Source organism: Aspergillus costaricaensis (genome assembly GCF_003184835.1).
Source record: "Aspergillus costaricaensis CBS 115574 unplaced genomic scaffold BO79scaffold_15, whole genome shotgun sequence".
Lineage (NCBI taxonomy): Eukaryota > Fungi > Ascomycota > Eurotiomycetes > Eurotiales > Aspergillaceae > Aspergillus > Aspergillus costaricensis.
Window position 1 is genome coordinate 5,834 of NW_020291815.1, and position 21,312 is coordinate 27,145.

The 21,312-nt window shown below is 48.9% G+C and overlaps 8 protein-coding genes across 8 annotated transcripts; 6 read left to right on the forward strand and 2 right to left on the reverse strand.

Moving 5' to 3' along the window:
* Window positions 1-7,915: 7,915 nt before the first annotated feature.
* On the reverse strand, window positions 7,916-8,693 carry BO79DRAFT_265012 (uncharacterized protein; the record flags this gene model as incomplete). The annotated part of the gene is made up of 4 exons (XM_025686852.1): window positions 8,361-8,693; window positions 8,240-8,283; window positions 8,124-8,194; window positions 7,916-8,030 (listed from the first exon to the last, which is right to left on the reverse strand). Exons 1-4 carry the CDS (start codon window positions 8,440-8,442, stop codon window positions 7,916-7,918), a joined length of 312 nt encoding a protein of 103 aa, XP_025539572.1. The 5' UTR covers window positions 8,443-8,693.
* Window positions 8,694-9,443: 750 nt separating this feature from the next.
* On the forward strand, window positions 9,444-9,743 carry BO79DRAFT_208927 (uncharacterized protein). Its single transcript, XM_025682495.1, has one exon. The coding sequence runs from the start codon at window positions 9,452-9,454 to the stop codon at window positions 9,623-9,625; it is 174 nt and encodes a 57-aa protein (XP_025539573.1). The 5' UTR covers window positions 9,444-9,451; the 3' UTR covers window positions 9,626-9,743.
* Window positions 9,744-10,091: 348 nt separating this feature from the next.
* On the forward strand, window positions 10,092-11,137 carry BO79DRAFT_217478 (uncharacterized protein; the record flags this gene model as incomplete). Its single annotated transcript, XM_025683370.1, has 6 exons — window positions 10,092-10,202; window positions 10,407-10,448; window positions 10,582-10,611; window positions 10,745-10,833; window positions 10,891-10,936; window positions 10,985-11,137. The coding sequence occupies 6 exons, from the start codon at window positions 10,092-10,094 to the stop codon at window positions 11,135-11,137; spliced, it is 471 nt and encodes a 156-aa protein (XP_025539574.1).
* A 1,075-nt stretch (window positions 11,138-12,212) lies between these two features.
* BO79DRAFT_208928 (uncharacterized protein) lies at window positions 12,213-13,803 on the forward strand. The gene has a single exon (XM_025682496.1). The coding sequence runs from the start codon at window positions 12,404-12,406 to the stop codon at window positions 13,616-13,618; it is 1,215 nt and encodes a 404-aa protein (XP_025539575.1). The 5' UTR covers window positions 12,213-12,403; the 3' UTR covers window positions 13,619-13,803.
* Window positions 13,804-14,045: 242 nt separating this feature from the next.
* Window positions 14,046-17,216, forward strand: BO79DRAFT_237494 (glyoxylase). Its single transcript, XM_025684709.1, has 14 exons — window positions 14,046-14,207; window positions 14,269-14,408; window positions 14,489-14,968; window positions 15,025-15,483; window positions 15,552-15,612; window positions 15,707-15,737; window positions 16,072-16,159; window positions 16,224-16,295; window positions 16,343-16,376; window positions 16,425-16,635; window positions 16,687-16,778; window positions 16,827-16,961; window positions 17,009-17,035; window positions 17,086-17,216. The coding sequence occupies exons 1-14, from the start codon at window positions 14,088-14,090 to the stop codon at window positions 17,167-17,169; spliced, it is 2,034 nt and encodes a 677-aa protein (XP_025539576.1). The 5' UTR covers window positions 14,046-14,087; the 3' UTR covers window positions 17,170-17,216.
* A 198-nt stretch (window positions 17,217-17,414) lies between these two features.
* Window positions 17,415-18,323, forward strand: BO79DRAFT_265026 (OBAP family protein; the record flags this gene model as incomplete). Its single annotated transcript, XM_025686853.1, has 3 exons — window positions 17,415-17,652; window positions 17,760-18,224; window positions 18,298-18,323. Exons 1-3 carry the CDS (start codon window positions 17,454-17,456, stop codon window positions 18,321-18,323), a joined length of 690 nt encoding a protein of 229 aa, XP_025539577.1. The 5' UTR covers window positions 17,415-17,453.
* Window positions 18,324-18,932: 609 nt separating this feature from the next.
* On the forward strand, window positions 18,933-19,763 carry BO79DRAFT_194339 (putative mitochondrial inner membrane protease subunit 1). Its single transcript, XM_025681036.1, has 2 exons — window positions 18,933-19,388; window positions 19,470-19,763. The coding sequence occupies exons 1-2, from the start codon at window positions 19,029-19,031 to the stop codon at window positions 19,644-19,646; spliced, it is 537 nt and encodes a 178-aa protein (XP_025539578.1). The 5' UTR covers window positions 18,933-19,028; the 3' UTR covers window positions 19,647-19,763.
* BO79DRAFT_194343 (mitochondrial 54S ribosomal protein mL38) lies at window positions 19,704-21,189 on the reverse strand. The gene is made up of 2 exons (XM_025681037.1): window positions 20,585-21,189; window positions 19,704-20,526 (listed from the first exon to the last, which is right to left on the reverse strand). The coding sequence occupies exons 1-2, from the start codon at window positions 21,120-21,122 to the stop codon at window positions 19,802-19,804; spliced, it is 1,263 nt and encodes a 420-aa protein (XP_025539579.1). The 5' UTR covers window positions 21,123-21,189; the 3' UTR covers window positions 19,704-19,801.
* Between the last annotated feature and the right edge of the window lie 123 nt (window positions 21,190-21,312).

Genomic DNA, 21,312 nt, shown 5'->3' on the forward strand with positions numbered 1-21,312 from the left:
AAAAAATAATTTATCTCTAGTTAAAAGCAGCCAGATCTAAACAAAAAAATAATATAATAATAAGTAATATCTCAAAATTATATAATTTCTATTTTATTTACTTTATTTACCTACCTCGCGTGGCTTATTTATCTTTATATAATTATATATTCTTCTTAAGCTTCTTTCTTTCTTTCCTCATGCTAGAAATTCTCATTAGATAGTATCAAATTTGACTATTTGATCGGCTTCCACATATATAATTATATATATATAAATTTATTAACTTTATTTTAAATATATTAAATTATAATATAAATCTTCTAATTATATTTAATCATTTCTAGTAGATATTAGTAACTAGTAATTTTATATTTTATTAATATAATTTAAATTATTATTATTATAATATATATATATATATATATTAATTTTATATTAGTGAAATATAAGTCTACCAGTATCTGCCAGAAAGAACTAGATATAATTAATAATTTTAAAATAAATTTATAATATAAAAATAGAAATGGAATAAATAATACCCAATATATATACAGTAATTTATAACCAAAACTCCCCAGGTTGGATTTTTTTAATCTTAACTAGTAATTATCAGATCTTTTAATAAAATTTAATTAAAATTTTGTATAATACAAGACCTCACCAGGTTTACCACCTGGTAAGACAGTGTATTTTTACAGTTTAGTTTTTCCAATAGTCAGTACTAGTAATAACCAGGTCCCATACTGGTAAGAACCAAAAATACGTATGACCTGGCGACCTGGGGACCTAACAACCCTAACTAAGTCCTATGTAGTTACTGAAAGATACTCTGTAAATAAATAACGGAGGTCTATACCCTAGATAGGCATCAATCAAGCAATCAAGCAATCAATCAAGTCGGGGAGTTTCGCATATAGATAGTAAGTATAGATAGTCTAGTTCCAGATGCGAAAGTCTAAAGTGGCTTTTTACTTTGCTTTGCTCTTACTGTATGTTACTGTGTATGCTTGATGAGCGCAGAATGACCAGTATACTTATTATTTAGACAACATTTGGATCATCAGGTATGGTATAGGGTTTGTGGAGACTGTTTACGATGGGTGGTGATACGTCCGAAGTATATGGTTTAGTTACTATAATAGTAAACGAGGGGAATTGTAAGTCTAGTTTCACTACAAGTGGATGATGATGATACAGGATTATGGTTGTGTGAACTGTGAACTGTGAAGACAGTCGAGATGTCATGAGGCGGCAAAGTGGGAATGAGGATGCGTGGCACATGAGACAAGCGGACAACAGACTTTCTTAGCCCGTCTTGGGCAAGTGGTTATTTATTTATTTTAATTTTTTTCTTTGGGGCACAATGATAATAATAATACAAGACAGTGGAACACAGTAGATAGTAACTACTAACTGAATCCAGTAGTCATCGGGGTTAGGTTCAATAACTCGCAACCCACGCGCCCCCGAGGCCAGTTCGATCTAGGCGCGTTAGCAGCGGGCCATAGTTAGCCATGGTCAGTACCAGAAAGTCACTCAAGTCAGAGTCAGGTCAGGTCAGGTCAAGTCAGGTCGAGGCTAAATTAGGGAGCAATAAAGTGAGGTGATCAGCCCTTTGGGAACAACCGGCACACATAACAACAACGTGCCATGTTTGCCAGCCACCGAATAATCCGGGCTCCACTGCCCTATATGTAGTAATAATAACAACCACCACAACAACCACCCGACAATCCCGCGGCTCCCGTTTCTGCCCCTCTTCATCTATTTACGGTTTGCGAGGATTTTAATGAATGGATGAGGATGGACATTGCAGCGTCACGACGATGACTTGCCGTGTTCCAAAAAAACTTGTTTTGCACATCTCTCTCTCCGAACTTTGCACACGGTCGCAGGACACGTAGATTACGACAAGGGGACTTTTTGTCTTTCTTGTCTTCTTTCCACCTTTAGCATCGGCCGTCGACGAGAAGTTCCAGCCTTGAGCCACAAACCACAAAGGGTACCCCGGATGATGCAAAAGACAATCAGAGAAAACTTCCACTACCGAGAGAAAGTATCGACTATTGGGGCGGGACGAATAGTCAGCCATGTGGCTTTCCGAACTCCAGTCATGGCCGGAACTCAACTTGTCGTCCATACATCATCAATCATTGCAGGTCCCGGTCCCCATCAAGTGGAAAGGGAACCATACTTTCTCGGTCTCTTGTGTAGATAGTCCGCTAACCATTTCCCTACTCGGCCGAGCATGGAAATCCGCCTACGTAAAAGGTTAATCAAGACACCGGAGAATAACTAATATCCAAGGCCGCTTAGCGCCGAGAATTCTGTTTGGGAGAAACTTGACAATTTGCGGGCGGCCCCAACGCACGACTCCATTAGGAATGGAGGGATTATCGCCAACAATTTACCTTTTCGAAGGGAGGGTCAATCTGCATACCGCCACTACACTCATCCAGCTGGCTTTGACTTCCTCCGTAAGGCCATGATGAGACCAAGCCCCCAAGAAGGAAAAGGATCAATTTTTTACAGATCCATAGGTCAGGTAGCGTCTGATTGACAGAATCCTGGACGCGTTATTTGCTCTCGAGAGTTGAACTAGATTGACCCACCAACGGTCAGACATCCCTCGACAATACTTCATTGGTGGTAGTGGTGCTGGTGGATTGTGGCAATACCCGCTGTTTGCCGATTAGCATCATGCAAAGGAGGCACTAGGGTGCGAGGGAGGTGAAGAGGGAAATCCGAATGAGGAGTGTGATGAGCAGATAGACAAGCACAACTGCACAAGTACTTGTAAGAAATTGAATTGAATTGGGAAAGAGAGAAAAAAAAAAAAAGGAAAATTTGGAGACCAGCTAAGACTAATTTCCTTCGTTCGGGGCAAATTTGGCTGCGGCAAATCGGGTAGGTACCCCACTTTATGAAGGATCTGCCGTGAGTCCGTGACAAGTGCAGCAGCAAACCAGCAACAAGTCGGGAATCTCAGCCACCGTCGATGATTAATCCCTAATATTGGGAAAATCCTGGGAACTTAACGAACGGAGAAAGGTCGTTCGTCTCGCGCGCTGACTGGTTTGCCAGTTCTAGTAAATCCCCCATCAGTGGACCGCTGACTATCATTGACCGCAACTGGGTCACGGTGCAGTCGGGCTTGGTGCGATTTACCGTCGATCTTCTAATAGTGAGTCTGTCAACCGGGTTATCTTTTGCTGGTCGGCCCCTCTTCTCTTACTCTTAAGTTGGTATGGAGTATCGGTTGTAGTTTTAGCAGTAGTTCTTTGCTTCGCTTTGCTTCGCTTCGCTTTGGAATGGGGAACTGGTCAGTGTTTTTAGGAAATAGCACACCGCGAGAGGATGGTTGGAGGTGGAGGAGAGAAAGTGCATCGCTGCCTGGATCTGATTGCCAGGGGTAGTGAAACGACCCAAGGCGCCTTCGTATCCCTAGACCACATCTGGTATCGGGTCTTTTGCATCTGCGGAGACCCTTTCGAGGGGCAACAATGATGGAAGGTGATGCTGGTCCGGCGCACAGTACTATTAGGTACAAGCCCCTCTTGTAGCGTCATAGGCTGAAGCAGCCGCCGGAAAGCCTCGCTACTAGATAATTTGCACCTAAGGCAGGCGATGTATGTGATGAGCGCAGCGCTATCAGTTTCTCAGGTTCATTGGTGCAAGGATGGTCATGTGGTTCCATTGCCTTTCGTTCTGCGAGATGCAAGTCCGCCTCTTTTGCAGAATCCATCCCAATTCCCTGCCTGCAATCAAAATGCATGCCTGACACCGTCACATTTGGCCTTGCAATGGTGGCCTGACGGCTATACCTGATTCGGGCGGTATGGTATGGTAAGCATCGGGCTCTCCCACCCCCCCCCTCCTCGTCATTTGCCCACTTTCATACACTAAAACTATGTAGTACTACTGCTGCTGCTGCTGCTGCTCCTCCTCCTCCTCCTCCTATGCTCGGGGTAGAATGTAACTGTCAGGCTGACGACGAACTTCAACCAATGCCGGTGGCATGAGGCATTGAATCCATACCTGCTGTTAGTGTGTAGTAATCATAGCGTTCCAGACCCCAGTCCACTTTATACTACATCCAGATTTCATGCCTCTTCCTTACTGGTTGGTTGACACGTAGGACAAACCTAAGCACAGGCCACATTCTGTGTGATACCTCCCCCCTCCCTTTAGATCTGAACAATGCAAGAATCCAGAATGCTGCAGTATCTGCCGAAATATGTGGTGGCAGCTGAAGATACCTACGTACTCCGTACAGGAGGTGCCTACCTCGCATCGGCATTGCCAGCACGTCTGCCTACAGCAGATCATGCATGCTCCTCCGTGTATTATGATGAGATCTGGTTTGTTGTGTAACTCGCCGCTGCCCAGCCATACTCCACCATTTCACTCCTACTATTGTCGTCTGCTGCATTTGGAGACGAAAGATTGAGCCCGAATATGTCTCGTCATTGGCCGGATGGACAGCGCCCTATTTTGGTTCCCATGCATGCATGCATGGACCTACTGGCGGTATATGTATGTACGCCATTTTGACTCATGGCCACCTGCAGATGCCTCCCGTAGGAGCCTTGATTAGTTGTAGATAGATTAGTGAGGACAAGAGGAGACTCGCGGCTGACGGTCCGCGGAATGGTAATTGCAGGATTAAAACCAGCCTGGAAAACGGCTCGACTCGATAAACCTCTCAAACATCAAGGCTCATACATCCTACGTACTCCGCCTCGACTGCTTAGGTCTCGGACTGCTCCGTATTATGTCGCAACTTGCGTGTCCTTTCCGGTCGTCAAATGGCAGATGCAGCTTACATATGACCCACTTGGGTGGTGGTTTTGGGCCTTCTCGTCCAGGCTCCTCCCTACCTACGTAACCATTGTAGGAGGGTTCCGACTCTGCCGCGCGATCTGCTTGCGAGCTCAGACACAATAGTGGCGTCGGTGAGGGCACGCGGTCAATCACCGTCTGCTAGTAACTTAATCGTTGACGATGATTGATGCCCGCGGAGGAGAAAAAGCTTTGCGAGACCCGTATCAACAACTGTGCCAGGGTGGGTTATGTGGTCAGCCATGGACAATCAGGACAAATCACACGGGCCAGGTGATGGCGGTATCAGTGGAATGCCGTGTCACATCCACCCTGCGCCGATGGCTTGATTTCACGGTCGGTTGCAGCCTGGTGCTCCAGCTCCAGCTCCAGCTCCAGTTGCAAAGCGGGCGAAGTAAGGTGCTAGTTACTGTTGGGGTGAGATCGCATCAGGAAGCATGGCTAGATGACGATTGTATGAAGGAGGCTTGGAGCCCCTGATAGCACAGCAGCGCATGTAAGCACTTTCGTCGGCAGCCAATGATAGCCGGGCATTGCTGCTATGCTAGAAGATGCTAGTAACCAAGCTGGAAAGAGAGAGAGAGAGAGAGAGAGCCGGCTTTTCCTTTCTTACGGCGGCATAACACAAATTTAGTTATCTAGGGGCAGGTGAATCAATGACATGCCCACTAAAGTAAGCCAAATTTAAATTAGCGTCCAATGTTTTTCATTGTTGAGAAAGGCCAGTTTTGACGCTCGGGCCTAACCATGGTCTGATGACACGTTAATCCTCAGGCCGTACTCCATAGTTAGTTAGAATGATTAGTAGTGAGGGAAGGCGGCGAGAGCAATAAAAGAAACAGCCGAGAGAGTGAGACGAATTCTGACATGCTAGCGAGGAGTGGCTTCGGAAAAAGAAAGCTAAGATTTGAAGGCGCGTTGCGAGTTGATCACTGGCTTGGAACTAATCAAGTAGTTGGATGATCGCTACTCCGTTCTGAGTTGACTTTCTCCGAAGCCAACTACGGAGTGCGACTAACGAGACTAACAAATTGCTGCTTACTTTGGGCCTGTCTCGGACGGCGACCGCCATTTCGCTTACTTGGTTGCTGGATCGAGCGGCATACATTCAGCTAGGCGTCTGAATTCTGATGGGGAAGCTAGGGTGCTATGCAGGCGCGACCATGGCCCCTGACGGATGGGCCCCATTGTCCATCATTAATTTTGTGTATTATTATTATTACTATCTCGTCCAAGTTCGTCCCATACTAATCACGTTTTAGCCCAAACCATCACTTTCTCCGCAGTCATCCGTCGTTTTCACTATATTGTAGACGTTGCTTTTTGCTTTCTCTTGGCCCATCACTTACACTGCAGTAAAGGCAAGGGGCCAAGAAACACCACAATTAACGAAGTCCAGCTAGTCTACTCCATAGTAGATGAATACCCATAAAGCAGCCAACTTAAACCTTGCAAGTGGCTTAGGTCGGGTTAGACCAGCGCGTTGGGGGGGTCTTGTATCCTGCTAAAAGGTCTTACACTTAATCCTGATATCACGAGCCGAAGCCCTTGGCTCATATAGTAGTATCTATCCTAACGCCCTTTCGTAATTGATCCGTGGCGTAATAATGATAGCGTGTGAATTGAGAGACCTTATATTGAGTTCTAACTTTCTGATATCCCAGGGATGCGCGGGTCCCGCCGGGAGGGCGCATCGCTTCGTGATCTTTTAGCCTTTCGCTCAATTATTAGCTAATGACATGTTAGCCGAACCTTGCTACCTGTTAGATACCATCTCGGTGGCAGCAGCGGGCACGAGCTGTCGAGTCTATCCGAATGTTGACAATCACCCCCTGAGGTAGTCTGCCTGAGTGGAATGGTGGCTGATGTTCATCCCTGCACCCTTGTATACTAGGAGCAGGAGGTGGACAAGTCCGAAAGTCAAGGCGTTGAGCATATCACGCACGCAGAATGTACAGTAAGTTAGGCGCTCGGTGTTGTGTAGTCCTTACGGCGTACCCCCGTGAGGGATCATCACCACCCCTGGCGAGGTAATCCAGCGTACTCCAAACGAGTGATCCATTCCCAGCCAGTATAGTATAGAATAGTATAGTAGTACGTACTGTTAAAGGCTTAAAGCGTCGTTGGTTGTAACCTATCAGATCAGTAACGACGGGGTTTTATTGGCTGTTGAAAAGCGCCGTTTGCGAGCCTCGGCTGACTGGACGGCGTGTAGAGCACCACTTAGAGCAGACGACCGGCAGGTAACGAATAGATCCTGGACCTCGCAAGCTACTGAGTAGTAGACTAGAGCTAGGCTGAGTGGTTACCGTAGTACCATACAAAGCTAACTGGTAGCTTACCTGACCTTCCTGCTTCTTGGTAGGATCCCTGTTCAGCCAGTTTGACTCCGTATTCCCGTAGAAACGGAGATATGGGAGTTTGACCCACTTGGTCTGAGAACATCTTTTTTTTTTTTATTACTTTTTCCTCCTTTTTTTTCCCTCTCCTTCCCCTTCCTATTTCGATATATTTATTGATTGAGAATTTTTTCTTTCTTTTTTTTTTTTTTCTGTTTCCTGCCCCTTCCCTTTCCATTTTGTCTCCCGTTTCCATCCATTGCATAACCCAATCGAGGGCTGATTTGGCCCCCAAGCCTTCTGGAATTCTGCTCGACTGGCCCTCCCATCTCACGGTTTTCAGTTTCCCAGTCCCCTGCCGTCAGGTGGGCCTGCACATGCATTCCGATGCTTCCCCTCCTGTAATCTCCGGCTTCTGATTTGTAGGGCGTCCAGACGATGATCTCAACCATCTGATTAGTCGCTTTTTCGATGATGTATCTTGATTAGTGGTGATTGTACCCGCTTAAGGCGTCGCACGGAGGTTTTCTCGAGTTCGTTACCCTTTCGATCTGGCCTGCCACGCATCTGGCGCGGTTCTAGTACAATGGAAGGCTATCCGCCTCCCCGAACAGCCGGGTTTTGAACCGGGACAAGCATTCGTTTTTTGTCCGTTTAATTTCTATTTTATTTTGTTTCTTATTGTTGCGGATGCTTTTGCCAGTTCTCCTCGAATAAGTGCCTCGTTAGCAAACTTCATTTACGTACCGGCGTCAGTCAGATGGACTAGAACGGGCGTGGCGGATGCAGTGCCACAAATCCCGATCGCCAGGCTGTCGTATATGTAAAGTGAGCCCCGGTGGCCGGAGCACGGTGGCCACATTATTGCTCTCACGGGGAGAACGTTAGTTTAGTTGGATACATCCATACAGGAGTTACTTACCTCATCTAGATAGGGTCCCTTCTTGGCCTCTTTCTTACTTTTTCTTTTTATTGTTATTCTCTGCTCTTGCGCCCCCTTCTCTGGCCCTATGCAGGTTTAGGCACATTCGCTTTTTTTTTTTTTCTTTTTTTTTTTTTTTTTCCTTAGGACCAACTTCAAGACGGCCGAGCAGACCAGAAGGAGGAGGGGCGCATGTAACTCTGACCCAAAGGCGCACTAAAAGTGACTCGGGCTCAGCCTTCAGGTACTTACTTAGGCTTCTCGAGGGGCGCCACGGGGACTAACCGGAGTGGGTAGGGCTCTGCTTTTAGTCGGTCTTGCTCCGGTAGTAACCCTGGTTCTGGAAATGGTCCCCATGTCAATGGAATAATCCTCCGCCCCGGCATCCTTTGTCGATTACATATGATGGGGGGCATTAGCGCTCTAGGCGGAACCCATCTGCTGTACCTCTCTTTCTGGTGCAGCTGGACTCGTCAAAAATGCATTTATTGGCACCAGCCCACTTCCATCCCGGATAAGCTAGACAGCCAGCCTGACCTGTGGAGTCTCTTGATACCGAGCGGTGTTTCCCTCTCCCTTGTCTCTCTCACTGCCTCTTGCGACTTGCGTGTTGTAGTAGCAAAAGTAGAAGTGCACACCCCACTCTTTCTCCGGCCTTGAGCAAATTCTGTTTCTGAGTGCTCCGTACTCTCCGTATAACGCCCCCCCCCTCTCCGATCCCTGAACCCAGTCCAAGTGTTGTCATTTCTAGCCGAAGTTTCCGTTTTCCCTAATCCCCTCCTCCCCCCTACACCGAGAGGTGGTCCGTACGGCAAGTAGGCTTTCACCGTTTAGCCACTCAGCCAGCTGATCTAATCCGGCTCGTCACACGTATTATGGCTATGAAACATGTGATCCACAACGAAATAGATTGACCGGCAACAGGAAATTGATAAGCAAGAATAACGATCGGGATTCGGAACATAGGTACAGTTACTTGATCATTGTACTATGGTTGGGAAAGTGGTGATAGTATAACCTGTGCTGGTGCCAAGGTAACGAGGCAATCTTGGCCTCTTGTGCACGCATGAAGTATGGAGTAGCACACCTGTCTGGCCAATGAGTTGCCCAGAGCAATCAATGATCATCAGCTCAGCGCTTCACGAGACAAGTGGTTCACCGAGTCAGGCCTGGTGGGTAGTCCAAATTAGTTCTGGGCTAGTAATCTATCAGTGGTTGCAAGTATGTGTGATAACGGTGATGCCTCCCACCCTGGCGCGGTTGGACAGCAATAGAAGCACAAGCACCCAAGGAATCAGTATTTAGAAAGGATGGTCGGCGGGATGATGGGATGTGCGCCCGGGGATGCCGAAGGACGAGGATGACGATGACAAGGAATGAGACGGAAGGCAGCTTGTTCGACCATCCGCATGCTCCTTCCTGCCCTTGTCTCGATCTATCGCCAGGCTGGAAGAGGATGCGATACGACGACTACCAAATTAGAGTGTTGCTTGCTTGCTATGTGGATGGGTGGGATGGATGGTGTAAGTTATGTGCCTAGCTTGCTTGAGGTTGCCGGGTAGAGAACTGGGCCAGACCTGCATCCGATGTCGATACGTACTCCGGACAGGGGAAGCAACTCTGCCCTTGGAAATTTTCCGCATTATTGTAACCCTTGCGTAACGGGCGTTGTGACGCGTTGGAAACGGTGAACTTGTGGGGACAAGACTGGGCTTGAAGGGGTTACTTAACGAGGGAGGAGACGAAGGAGGGAGTGGGTGGGGAGGGAAAGAGGAGAAGACGAGAGGGGGGGCAAATGTGTGCCTAGTTACAGAGTAGTAGGAGACTATGTAATACGGATAAGGAAGAATCATCCTCTACTAGTTAGAAACAGAAACAGAAACAGTTAAGATGGAATGGAACGGAAAGAGAGTTGGGAGAGTGTTTGGCCGCAGGGTTGACGATCGGGTCGGATCGTGGGTCATTTGCCAGGCCAATATTACCGCTTCACCGCGGGCATTCCCATCATGACTAAGACGGCCGAGGAGAGTTGCGAAGTGTATCACGATTTGGGTCCGGCCATCCATCCATCCATCCACCCATCCATCCATCCACCCATCCATCCTTTACCCATGCATGTATGTATGTATGTATGTATGGAGGGGGCAGCAGCAACAGCCTGGGCTAGAAGTGACTCAAGGAGAGTGGTTGCACACACACACTCTCTCTTCATTGCCTAAGTACTTTACTTAGTACTAGTACTACATAAATTACCTACCTATCAGAGAGATACATAGTTACCCCTGGTACAGCGTGACTAATAGATCGCAAAATTCTCCCAGGCACCGTACAAAGGGCCATGGCACGGCTGCGTCATCGAGAAGGTGAGAGAGGGGGGGAATTAATCTAAACACACCGGCAGTAGTTTAGTGCTACCTTTTCTTGCTTTTGATGGGGCGGCGCTCTGTGAAGTATCATACAATCATACAGTGGGTTGGTACTACATGTAGTAGTTAGTCTCAGCAGACCGACTTGACTAGTTACCAAGTAAGCGCAAAGTCGCACCTCGGTCATGAATGTAACTGATCACCGTACCTGTCTGTCGCATGTTAACTAAGTAGAAAGACACCGAGCACTAACTAATGACTATAACCACCTCACTGCATTATTACCGAAATAGCACGTACTTCGTAGTATCTATCCGACAGGGAGGACAGGGAAGTCAATCAGAATGCAGGCAACGGGCGGCACCTTGGCTGGTATGGTATGGTAAGAAGCAGCAGAAAAGGATGCAGGAAGACGCAGTAACTCCCAAAAAGTTCCCAGTTTAGCCCCAGACTTCCCATGGGGCTCTCACACGGGCCTTACTACTGTGCGTCGTATCTAGTGGAAAGTTTAGTTTAGTTTACTTTTAGTTTAGTTTCGGCATGTCCCAGGCAAGTCAAAAGTCAAGTCAGTCACTTCAATCCAAGTCAATCACTCGGTCACTCCCTACTCAATTCGGCTTGGAAGAGAGGGAGCTGAGGGGGGGGGGCATGAAGAGGGCCCGGCCATTTTCTGGTTCCTTCTTTAAGTTCCATCCATGATCTTTGCTGCCTTTCCCTGGACTGGAGCTCCGATTTCAGTTTCCCATCCAATCAATTGCCGCTCTGCCGCATCTCCCTCGTTTTTCTCTTGACCCTCTGTTCCATATTTCTCCCCCCCTCCCGGTGGACACTGCAAGTCCATCAAATTCTTTTGCCAATGGGTCTGATCATCCCCACCATCGACATTATTATCCATTCCCCCATCGTCACCCGCCGTTAGCCACTAAACCAGCCCCAATTCCATGGGCCCAGGGCAGTCCAGAAGTCATTTTTGCCAGCACAGAGTCAGAGCCAGGATTGATTGCCCGCTTCGCAGGTCCCAGAGAGTCCTTTCGGAGTGGAGACAGCATTCGTGTGGCATGGGCTCATCTGAATCATCTTCATCATCATCAACCATCCTTCCTTGGGTCCCCTTCCTTCCTTGCCATTTCCTCCCCTTCCTGGTACCTAGACTAGACTCAGTCCTAGTAGTCTGAGCCCCCCCTTCTACTCCTCTCGTCCCATGTCTTGCCCTGTTCGGTTCCCACCAACTAGTCTGCTTTCGTTAGTGTCAACGTCGTGTCATCCCAACATGTGCCCGCTCCCACTAACCCATTAGTCTTCTTACTTACAGTAATGGATCGTGGAACTGGGGCGGATGGTAGATCAAGAAATGCCCATGTACATGCGTCCCACATCTCCGTGTATCACCCTCATGTAGGGCCTTCCTTTTTCTTATTTTATTTTTTTTTCCCCATCTACTATTAATTTATTAATATTATTTTTTTATTCCATTTCCCCTTTTTTGCCTTTTTTTACTTTTTTAGATTCGCTCCTACTTTACTCTTTACCGCATAATCTACTACTTATCCGAACCATCTGGGTCCATTACTCGACTAGGCACTGGGCTTGCTACTTAGTACCGCACGCACTTAACTGTACCTTGCCTCCACGCCTTGTGACCCTCACGCCCCCTGTGTCATCTTTAGATGATAAGTCTCGAACCCCAGTCTTCGGAGATCCTTTACATATTCCTGCAGTCATCATCCACGGATCCTATCCGTGCTTGATACTCCATATAATCTAACCACCGCCCTATCCCACCATCCCGTCTTATCCTTCTAGCCTCTCACCTACTACTATTATGTATGCTTATATCACATACCTCCCTCCTCACACTTTCAATTGACCATCCACCTCCTCTCAGTCCTATCTTTCATACCCAAGTCTTCCATCCCTCTCTCTCTCCCTCTCAACATCTCACCATCTTCTCAATGGCCGACTACTGGCAACCCCAATCGTCCTTTGCGAACCCTAGCTGGGTTCAGGGCAACCAGTCATGCTGGCGCTCTTCGACATTTCGTGACTTGATCCATGCTTTCCCTAAACCCAAGCGGACGGGTCGAGTGATGAAACCCCGCAGCGCTGGGAACAGTCCTTCGTCTGCTGGCAGACGGCGCACAGCAACCATCCCTTACAGTTCGCCCATGTACCAAGGCTACCAGGCTCCCGTCAACACTGCCTTTGTAGCCTCTGCACTTGCCCGAACTGGCCAGAACCGTCCGACAAGTTGGCATCCGGCTTTGGAGCCTGTTAGCTATCCTACTACTCAGTATGTGCCAGCAACTACGGCGTTGGACAACTTTGCCGCCATTGGCGTGTGCCCTCAGCCACTGCCTACTGCCTCTGCAACCTTCGACAACTCTTCCATGATGTCATCCTACACCTCAACAGATATTCCATGCTCCGATATGGGATTCCCTTCCCTGCCTGATGCACAGCATCAGATGTCGCTCCAACAATCTACCATGCTGCCGATGAGCGAGTCTCAAATTGAGCCCGTCTCCTGGGACACCAGCGCTTCAACCTTGTCGGCAATGGCAGAACCTATGTCTGACTGCTACTCTTTCGACATGTCATCCATGCACAACAACATCCCTCCAGTCTACGTCGCAGGTTCGAGTTATGAGAGTGTACCGTCGTCGGGTTGCTTGACTGGCCCTCCTACGCCTGACTTTCTACCTATTCAGCGACCTGATGACGACCTGCATTCGCAGGTAGAGTCCTTGCCCGAGAAGCAGAACGAGGATGAACTCGTCGGAATGGGTCTCTACAGCAACCCGGAAGCTTCGCTGGGAAACTCGCTCTTAGGGCTTTCCGGCAAGGGGCTGAAGTTGGAGGAGACTTTCACCCCGTCTTCCGACAATGAAGCCGAAGACCAGGACGATGAAGATGACCAGGAGGATGAGGACGATGATGACGAACGAAATCAGGATGAGAGCCCCGTCAACAACAAGGGCACTGATTCGAACCCTAAGCAGCCTGAGGCTGAGACTTTTCAACAACCGATCAAAGCACCTACCAACATGATGCAAAGATCCTTTTTCTTTGATGACGACGACCTCGAGCAGCATGCCGTGGTCGATTCCCAGCCATTTATTAACATGGCTAGCCAACCCTGTATGAATTATGGTTATGGATGGATTTGATTCCGACACTGTCGCGTTTACCGCCCTTGATTATTGCTCTTTTCGGTTTTCGGGCTACAGCATTGCATAGCGTGGAGTTATTGTTTCGGAGGCGTTTTCAATTTAGCATACAGTACAGGATACCCAGGGAGGATTGGTCGAACTTGAAATGCATGTATTAGACACCAGTGAATGTAACAATTACGAGAATATCTTTGATAAACACATTGCATCAAGCATCAATAATACGTAAGCAACAGAATAGAGAGAACCTAGTGGTAATCTACTTTGTAGTTTACCTACTTAGTACATAGTAGTTTCATGAACGAATCAACGCAGCCGAACCGATAAGGAGTCGCAGCGGCGGGAACAACCTTATTCCGGGCGAACAAAATCACTGTCGACGAAGATGTACAGTCTGCCCCCGGCCAGTGCAGGGTGAGGGTGAATCATCATCGCATTTGAAACGGCTAAATCAATCAGTAACAAAATGGCAAAGGTCATTTTCACACCATGGAAGGAGCACTCGCAATTACTCACGGTGCGGAGTCAATTCTACCCTGCACCCTTCTATGATGGGCCCGACATGCGCTCCAAGGCCTGCGCCACTGTATGCGAAAATCCGCCCTGAAATATATGAATAAGTCTATTAGATCTAACAGTTATGATAGGTTGCAGCTTGGAAGCTACGGGGAAATCTGCCACATCCTGTTGAAGCCACGGCCTTGCTAACGGACGCCATTCTCCATGATGATGCCTTGAAAAATTCCATCTTCTCTATTCGGGCTACGTACTCGGCTGCGTTTTGTCGGTATGACCATCCACTTTGCTCATGGAACAAATTGTTCCTCTATTTCTGTGGGAAGGGTAACCATTACTGACGCCAAATAGATTCGTGACGGGGCTCGTCGACTCCAAGCTGAACGGTCAGCGTAAGACCATGTTCCAACGAGCCATTGATCTGGGCCTACCGGCCTCATTTGTGGAACTGCGTCACGAGGCGACGCATCGTGAACTGCCTTCCCTCACAGTCCTGCGCAATGCCACGCAGCGGTCCCTTGAGTGGTTGTGGGACTACTACTGGGCCAAGACTGACCTGAGTGCTGATACGGTGCCTGCGTCGGAACCTGAGGCGTTTGACGGCGCTGAAGATGACGTCGAGCCCATCAAGGCGGCTTTGAGAACTGAATTCGAGCACTTACTGGCTGAAGAGGAGTCTTCAGAACCGCCGCGCAAGAAGAGGCGGTTCCAGCAGAATGTCTCGTTTACTTCCACGCATTTGATCTCGATTTGCAAGTCTTCCAGTCGTGGGGCGTCTGCGCTAGCAGGCGTGATCGTGGAGGACTCATTGTTGGTTCCTGCTGGTCGGAAGTGAGTTTTCTACATTCTGGAAGTGCTACGACGTTCATAAGCTAACTTGGCACCAGGATGGGTGACTCCATGACGGGAATGTTCGCTAAGTGGGATTCGTTATTACAGATGCTCGCCGAGGGCCATTCCCCGGCCCTGGCATCCCTGACGGAGGAGATGGTGAATGTACTGGCCTTTTCAGGCTCAAAGAATTTGAAAAGTGACCCTCAGCTCGAAGGATTGTACATGTGGCTGGACCATATACTTCAATCGCCGGAATGGGGTTCTCGGAGACGACTACTGTCCCACGCTTACCTTCTTGCCGTTTGCGAGCAGAGTTCCAATCACTGGACGGCGCTTCTTAAGGAGAGCCTACAGCAGAGGACGGATGATCTGGCACCTAAGAAGCCGGCGTCCACATCAAAGAAACAGTCAAAGAAGGACGGGTCTGGCCTCAAGCGGACTGCAGATGCCGACGATCTGAAAGAGTTGAAGAAATTCGGATGGGAGACAGTAGATACGTGGGATACGCGACCGTTAGGGATAGTATAGACAGCGGATACGATTCCAATATCACCATGCTGTGCCACGGCTCGATGCTCAGCGAAAACCAACTCAATTTCACACCCAACAAAACCCCAAGTAGCATCCACGTAGCATCTACAGTATCTAAAGATTAACGTGGAAGATGTCATGCCCGAAAGCAGCCTAGCGTCACCGCCACACGTGGCTGAGCCCTCCGCGGAATGAGCCTATGAGGTAATCGCCAAAAGACCTGCTTACACAGTTAGTAAGTATGGCGCAGGTGGCATAGATTAGTTAGCTTAGCTTCTTAGCAATCAATATTACCACCACCCCCGCATTCATTCCAAAAAGTTCAAGCACTAACACTTTTGCTGTTACCTTATACTTATCCATGTGCCTTACCAGAGCTGTCTGGTCTTCCGTGAGGTTTCAACCCGTGAGAGCGCAAGTGCAACAAATTAGAGCCATGCATGTACAGTCGATCCCGATGTGTAAGTAGTTCCTTGAATAAATAAATAAACCCTTGAGACGTGCCCCCCAAGGTACTTGCTTACATTACTTATTGGGATCTTATTTGCTAACTAAGTTTGTTCTGTCAGGGACCGGGAAGGGCAATAACTATGCCTACCTGGTCACAGATGAACCTACTAAGGAGTCTGTTATTATTGACCCGGCTAATCCGCCTGAGTATGTGCTTGCTTGCTGGCTTGTCAAAATGGTTGCGAAGATAGGTTGAGCTAAGAAATCACAGGGTGACTCCGGCGCTGCAATCTCAGATCGATGCAGGGAAGATTAAGCTTACGTCTATTGTGAATACTCATCAGTAAGTGTTCTTCCTTCTTTGGTCTATACCAATGCTGATTGTACCAGTCACTGGGACCACGCCGGTGGTAACAATGAAATTGTGAGCTACACACTCTACAAAGAGATCACTCGAAACTAACTGAAAAAGCTGAAAACCTTCGGTCAACTCTCCGTCATTGGCGGCAAGAACTGCCAGTCTGTCACCAAGACCCCGGCACACGGCGAAGTCTTCAAGATCGGAGAGCGCATATCCGTCAAGGCGCTGCACACGCCCTGCCACACGCAGGACAGTATATGCTACTTCATGCAGGATGGAGACGACAAGGTTGTCTTCACCGGTGATACTTTGTTTATCGGAGGTGAGTTCAGCTACTGGGTGAGCGGACTGGGTCCAAACTAATAGGTTACAGGATGTGGCCGGTTTTTCGAGGGTACGGCCCCAGAAATGCACAAGGCTTTGAACGAGACTCTGGCTGCACTGCCGGATGATACTAAGGTTTACGTGAGTGTTTCGGTGTGATTCATGTTGGCACTTACTGATGCTCTGCAGCCCGGACACGAATACACCAAGGGCAACGTCAAGTTCTGCCTTGCTGTTTCGCAGTCTGAGCCCATTAAGAAGTTGGAGGCGTTTGCCAATGCCAACCAAGAAACTCAGGGCAAGTTCACGATTGGTGATGAGAAGGTTTGTTCTGCCTCTTATGTTGTTTGGCCGGGACTGACAGGCTACAGCTCCATAATGTTTTCATGCGCGTCAACGTGAGTCTCCCCAATACATTTCAACGAGAGACCCAGCTAACATGTTACAGGACCCCGAGATCCAGAAGAAGACCGGCAAGACAGACCCAGTGGAGGTTATGGCGGCGCTGAGAGAGATGAAGAACAATATGTAACTTAGCCAAATATGGACCATAGTCAAGTACACTAGCAGTATCACAAGAATGAATATGATTCACAAATCCAACCTACCCATACAAACCCCAGAAAACGTATTCAGCCATTGAGATAACAATTACATTCCTTGTATACATCCAACCCAGCACCAAAACGATCATCGTGACGTCAGATGCAGCTTCGACAAAAAAAGTAGTATAGAAACCCCATCTTCACCTCAACGCCAACTACCAACCAACCAGTCCCCCAATATACCTTTGCTTCTCATATCCATATCCACAAAATGACCACCGAAACAACCGACGGCCTCCCCGGCACCGCCAAAACGACCAAAAGCCAAGTACTCGAAGCCTGCGCCAGCGCCATCCAAGACTTCACGCCCGTGAAGCACATCTGCGCACACCTGAACGCATTCCACGTCTACGCCTCCGACAAGACGCGCTACGTGGAGGCAAATCACTACTGTTCCCATATCACAGAGGGTATATCCCATTCCCCAGTCGCATCGCATGAATCCCACCCTAATAAAAACCCAATCATACAACTAACTAAACCACACACCTAACCCAACTAATATAACATAATATAGATCTCCGCCAATGCCTCCTCTACGACAGCACCGCGCCGAACGCGCGCCTCCTCGGCATCGAATACATGATCACGCCGAAACTCTTCGCGACATTACCCGCGGAAGAGAAGAAGCTCTGGCACACGCACGTCTACGAAGTCAGTAGCGGGATGCTGATCATGCCTGCGCCCGCGAGCGTTCCGAATGTCGTGTGGGACGCAGCCGAGACGGCGGAAATGAAGGATATTGTGCCGTTGTATGGAAAGACGTATCATCTGTGGCAGGTCGATCGGGGGGATCCGGTGCCGATGGGGGCGCCGGAGTTGATGGCGAGTTTTACGAGTGAGGAGAGGGTGAAGATTGCCTGTCCCGGGGGATTGGGGGAGTTGGTGAAAGAGAGGGATGAGAGGTTTGGGGTGGATTATAGGGAGAAGAGGGAGAAGAGGAAAGGGTTGGAGAGGTTGGGGGAGGGGGTGATGGTTGAGGGTGAGTTTATTCTTTTCCTCTTTCCACTTTTTAAGTTGGGGGGTGTGTGTGTGCTAATTGATGGGTTGTGTAGGTGCGGATGGGATGTGGGAGGATTAGGATATATGGTGTTGGGTATGTATGATGATGAATATGAATGAGTATGAATAGTAATTGCAATTGCATTCAAACTATCAACAACTACGATAATATAAAAGATGGATGTGTCCCATCGGTACCACCCAGTTTTCCATTCCCATAACAAAATGGGGTCCAAGCCGGGCTATCGTTCAGGGAATCCCACCACGAATGATGAGATGTATATTCATCTTGCTTCACTGTCCACACTCACGCGCTCTGGTGTTTAATTTCGGCAGCGGTGAGCTCTAGCAATTTTAGAAGCGAATAGCAGAATAGCAGAATAGCAGAAGACATAACGCAACAAGAAAACAGTAATAATAATAGCAATGGGTTGAATCCAATTAGCTGCATTAAGCAATCAGATCATCCATCATGGATGTAGCAATAATCAATCAATCAACCATATCGATCAACTGAAAGTCTGGCGTTGTGTTGTCGCTCACGACATTTCTGTAGGAAGAGAGAAAAAATCTCCCGCACAAAACCCTTTATATACCCTCCCCCTCACCGGCTAATCACATGACCAACCAAACCTCCGAAGCTCTCCGCCGTCATACCAAGCAAACTACACCAAACTAGTCAATCCAATCCAATCCAATCAATTCAATCGCAATCGCAAAGCAATGCCCTCAATACCAACCCAATAACACAAAAAGAAATCAAAAACAAAAAATAATCTACAAAATGGACCGCTTCCTCCGCTACACCCTAAAACGCAGCACCCCAGGCCACATCTTCCGCTTCGGCCTCAACAGCCTGGGAGTATTCTGCGCATGCACACTAATCTGGGAACACCTGATCACGGTACAACTGAGCGAAGGACCCTCGATGTACCCGACCTTCAGTCCGCGGGGCGACTACCTTCTCATATCGCGAGTGCACAAGCACGGTCGCGGAATCCAGGTCGGGGACGTGGTGCGGTTCTATCATCCGACGTTTTTGGGGGTTAATGGGGCGAAGAGGGTTATTGGGTTGCCTGGGGATTTTGTGTGTAGGGATTTGCCGTTTAGTAGGGAGGTTGGTGGGGAGGGGGAGATGATTAGAGTGAGTTTTTATACATTCTCCTTTGTGGTTTTGTTGGTTTGGGGGCGAGGGTAATTGGCTAATTGTTTGTGTTTGGTGTAGGTTCCTGAGGGTCATGTCTATCTTGCTGGGGATAATTTGCCGTGGTCGAGGGATTCCAGGAATTATGGACCTATACCGATGGCGCTTATTAATGGGAAGATTATCGCGCGGGTGTGGCCGTTGCATAAGTTTGAGTGGGTGAAGAATACGTTGGAGGAGGCGGATTTGTCGGGATAAATGTTATATTATGTTGTCTCGGATGGATACCCTTTAGGTATACGGCATGGGAGTCTGGAGTTGGTGGAATTTGTGCATATTCATACATCTTCTCTTGTACAATACAAAATCTAGAGCCAAAAAGTTGAACAGAAAAGGAAATGAGGCTGGCTGGTTTACCGGAATGTGGACGGGTTTCTTCTCTTGTAAGGAAGAGGCTCGACCCGCTTCCTCCGGAGCTCCATGTTCGCCTCGGGGAAGCCAATCTGCTTCATCACCTCATACGTCGTCTCGTCCCATTGCGTGCGGAACAGGTGCGCGCCAATCGGCTTCAGGTGGTACCGGGCCTGCAGGGTGCGGGGCAGCATGTTCTCGCGCTCCGTCTCCTTCGCCTTGACGGCGGCGAAGTCCAATGGCTTGGAGTCCTTCTGTTCAAGGATGAACAGAGACAGTCGGTGGTAGGAACTGCCCTTCTGAGCGACAGGAGGCTCCCATGGCAGGACAACCTGCGACTCACCCGACAGCTGGGCCAGGTCGACCTTGGTGTTGGTGGCCGAGATGGGGACGTTGACAGCCAGGTAGTGCATCTTGAAATCGAAGCCATCCGTCTCAACGTTGGGAACATCCGAGTCGACCACGGCGATGGTAACGAGCTTCTCGCCGCCCTCGAAAAGCTGCACGTCGAGCTTAGGTGCTGTCGTGCTGACCTTGGCGTTGACGTATTCTCCAGGCTGCACCTGGCTGCGGTTGAAGTAGAGCTTGGTGTCGACGATGGGGTCGCAGTGAGGAAGGACGTCGGGAATAACCTTCATTTGCGTAATTCTTTGGACGAGGATCTTGCGACGGTATTCCCTCCATTTCCGATCGGCCAGGTAGCGGTAGATGGGTTTGCTGAGGTCACCTAGACAAGGTTGGTTAGGCTGCGGAGTTAAAGGCAGTTTGTAGAATGTGTTGTTCACCTTGCCCATCCTCGAACTTCTTCTTAACCAGCGGGTCGTTGACATCCGCAAGGATCTTAAGGTGTTCCAGATGGAGCTCCATGGCCCGGAGCTTGGACTTCTTGACCTGCAAGCCGCCGGCCTCCTCATTGGAAAGGGCCTGAAGCCTGGCAATCTTCTCGCTCATCGACTGGATATCGCGCACCTTCTCTTCCCGGTCTGCGATCAAAACCTTGCGGGCCTCCTGGAAACATTGGAAGGGCAGCTGCTCGAAGGGAATGTTGGATGAGGCCTGGAGGGCAGCTCGACGACGACGAGATCCGACGGGGGCAATTCCCTGGCGTAACAACCTCCGTTCCAGCCGGGGACTCGTTACTAGGGCCGGATCAGGCGATTTGTGGAAGGGAGCGCTCTTGGCCTCAGTCTGGGCTTCCTCGCGAGCCAGAGCGGTGGACTGAAAGGCGCGGGTGGACTGCAGCTGGAGGCCTGGAAGACCCTTTGTGTAGGTCTTCTGCAGGCATTGGAGCAGGGGCTTCGAGGCCCGCTCGCAATGAGCCATGGCGAGACGAGTGACTGGGGAAGGACGGGGGGATAAAGTGGTGGAGTGGATGGAAGAGATTCCCCAGGTTGGTCGGGAAGTCGAAGTCGAGGTTCCTGGCCGGACGGAACTTTTTTCGTCGGGTTGGCCAAGCCTCAGGCGGCTAGCGCCAGACCACCCGAACTTTTGCTGCTCCTCCTCCAAAGCATCA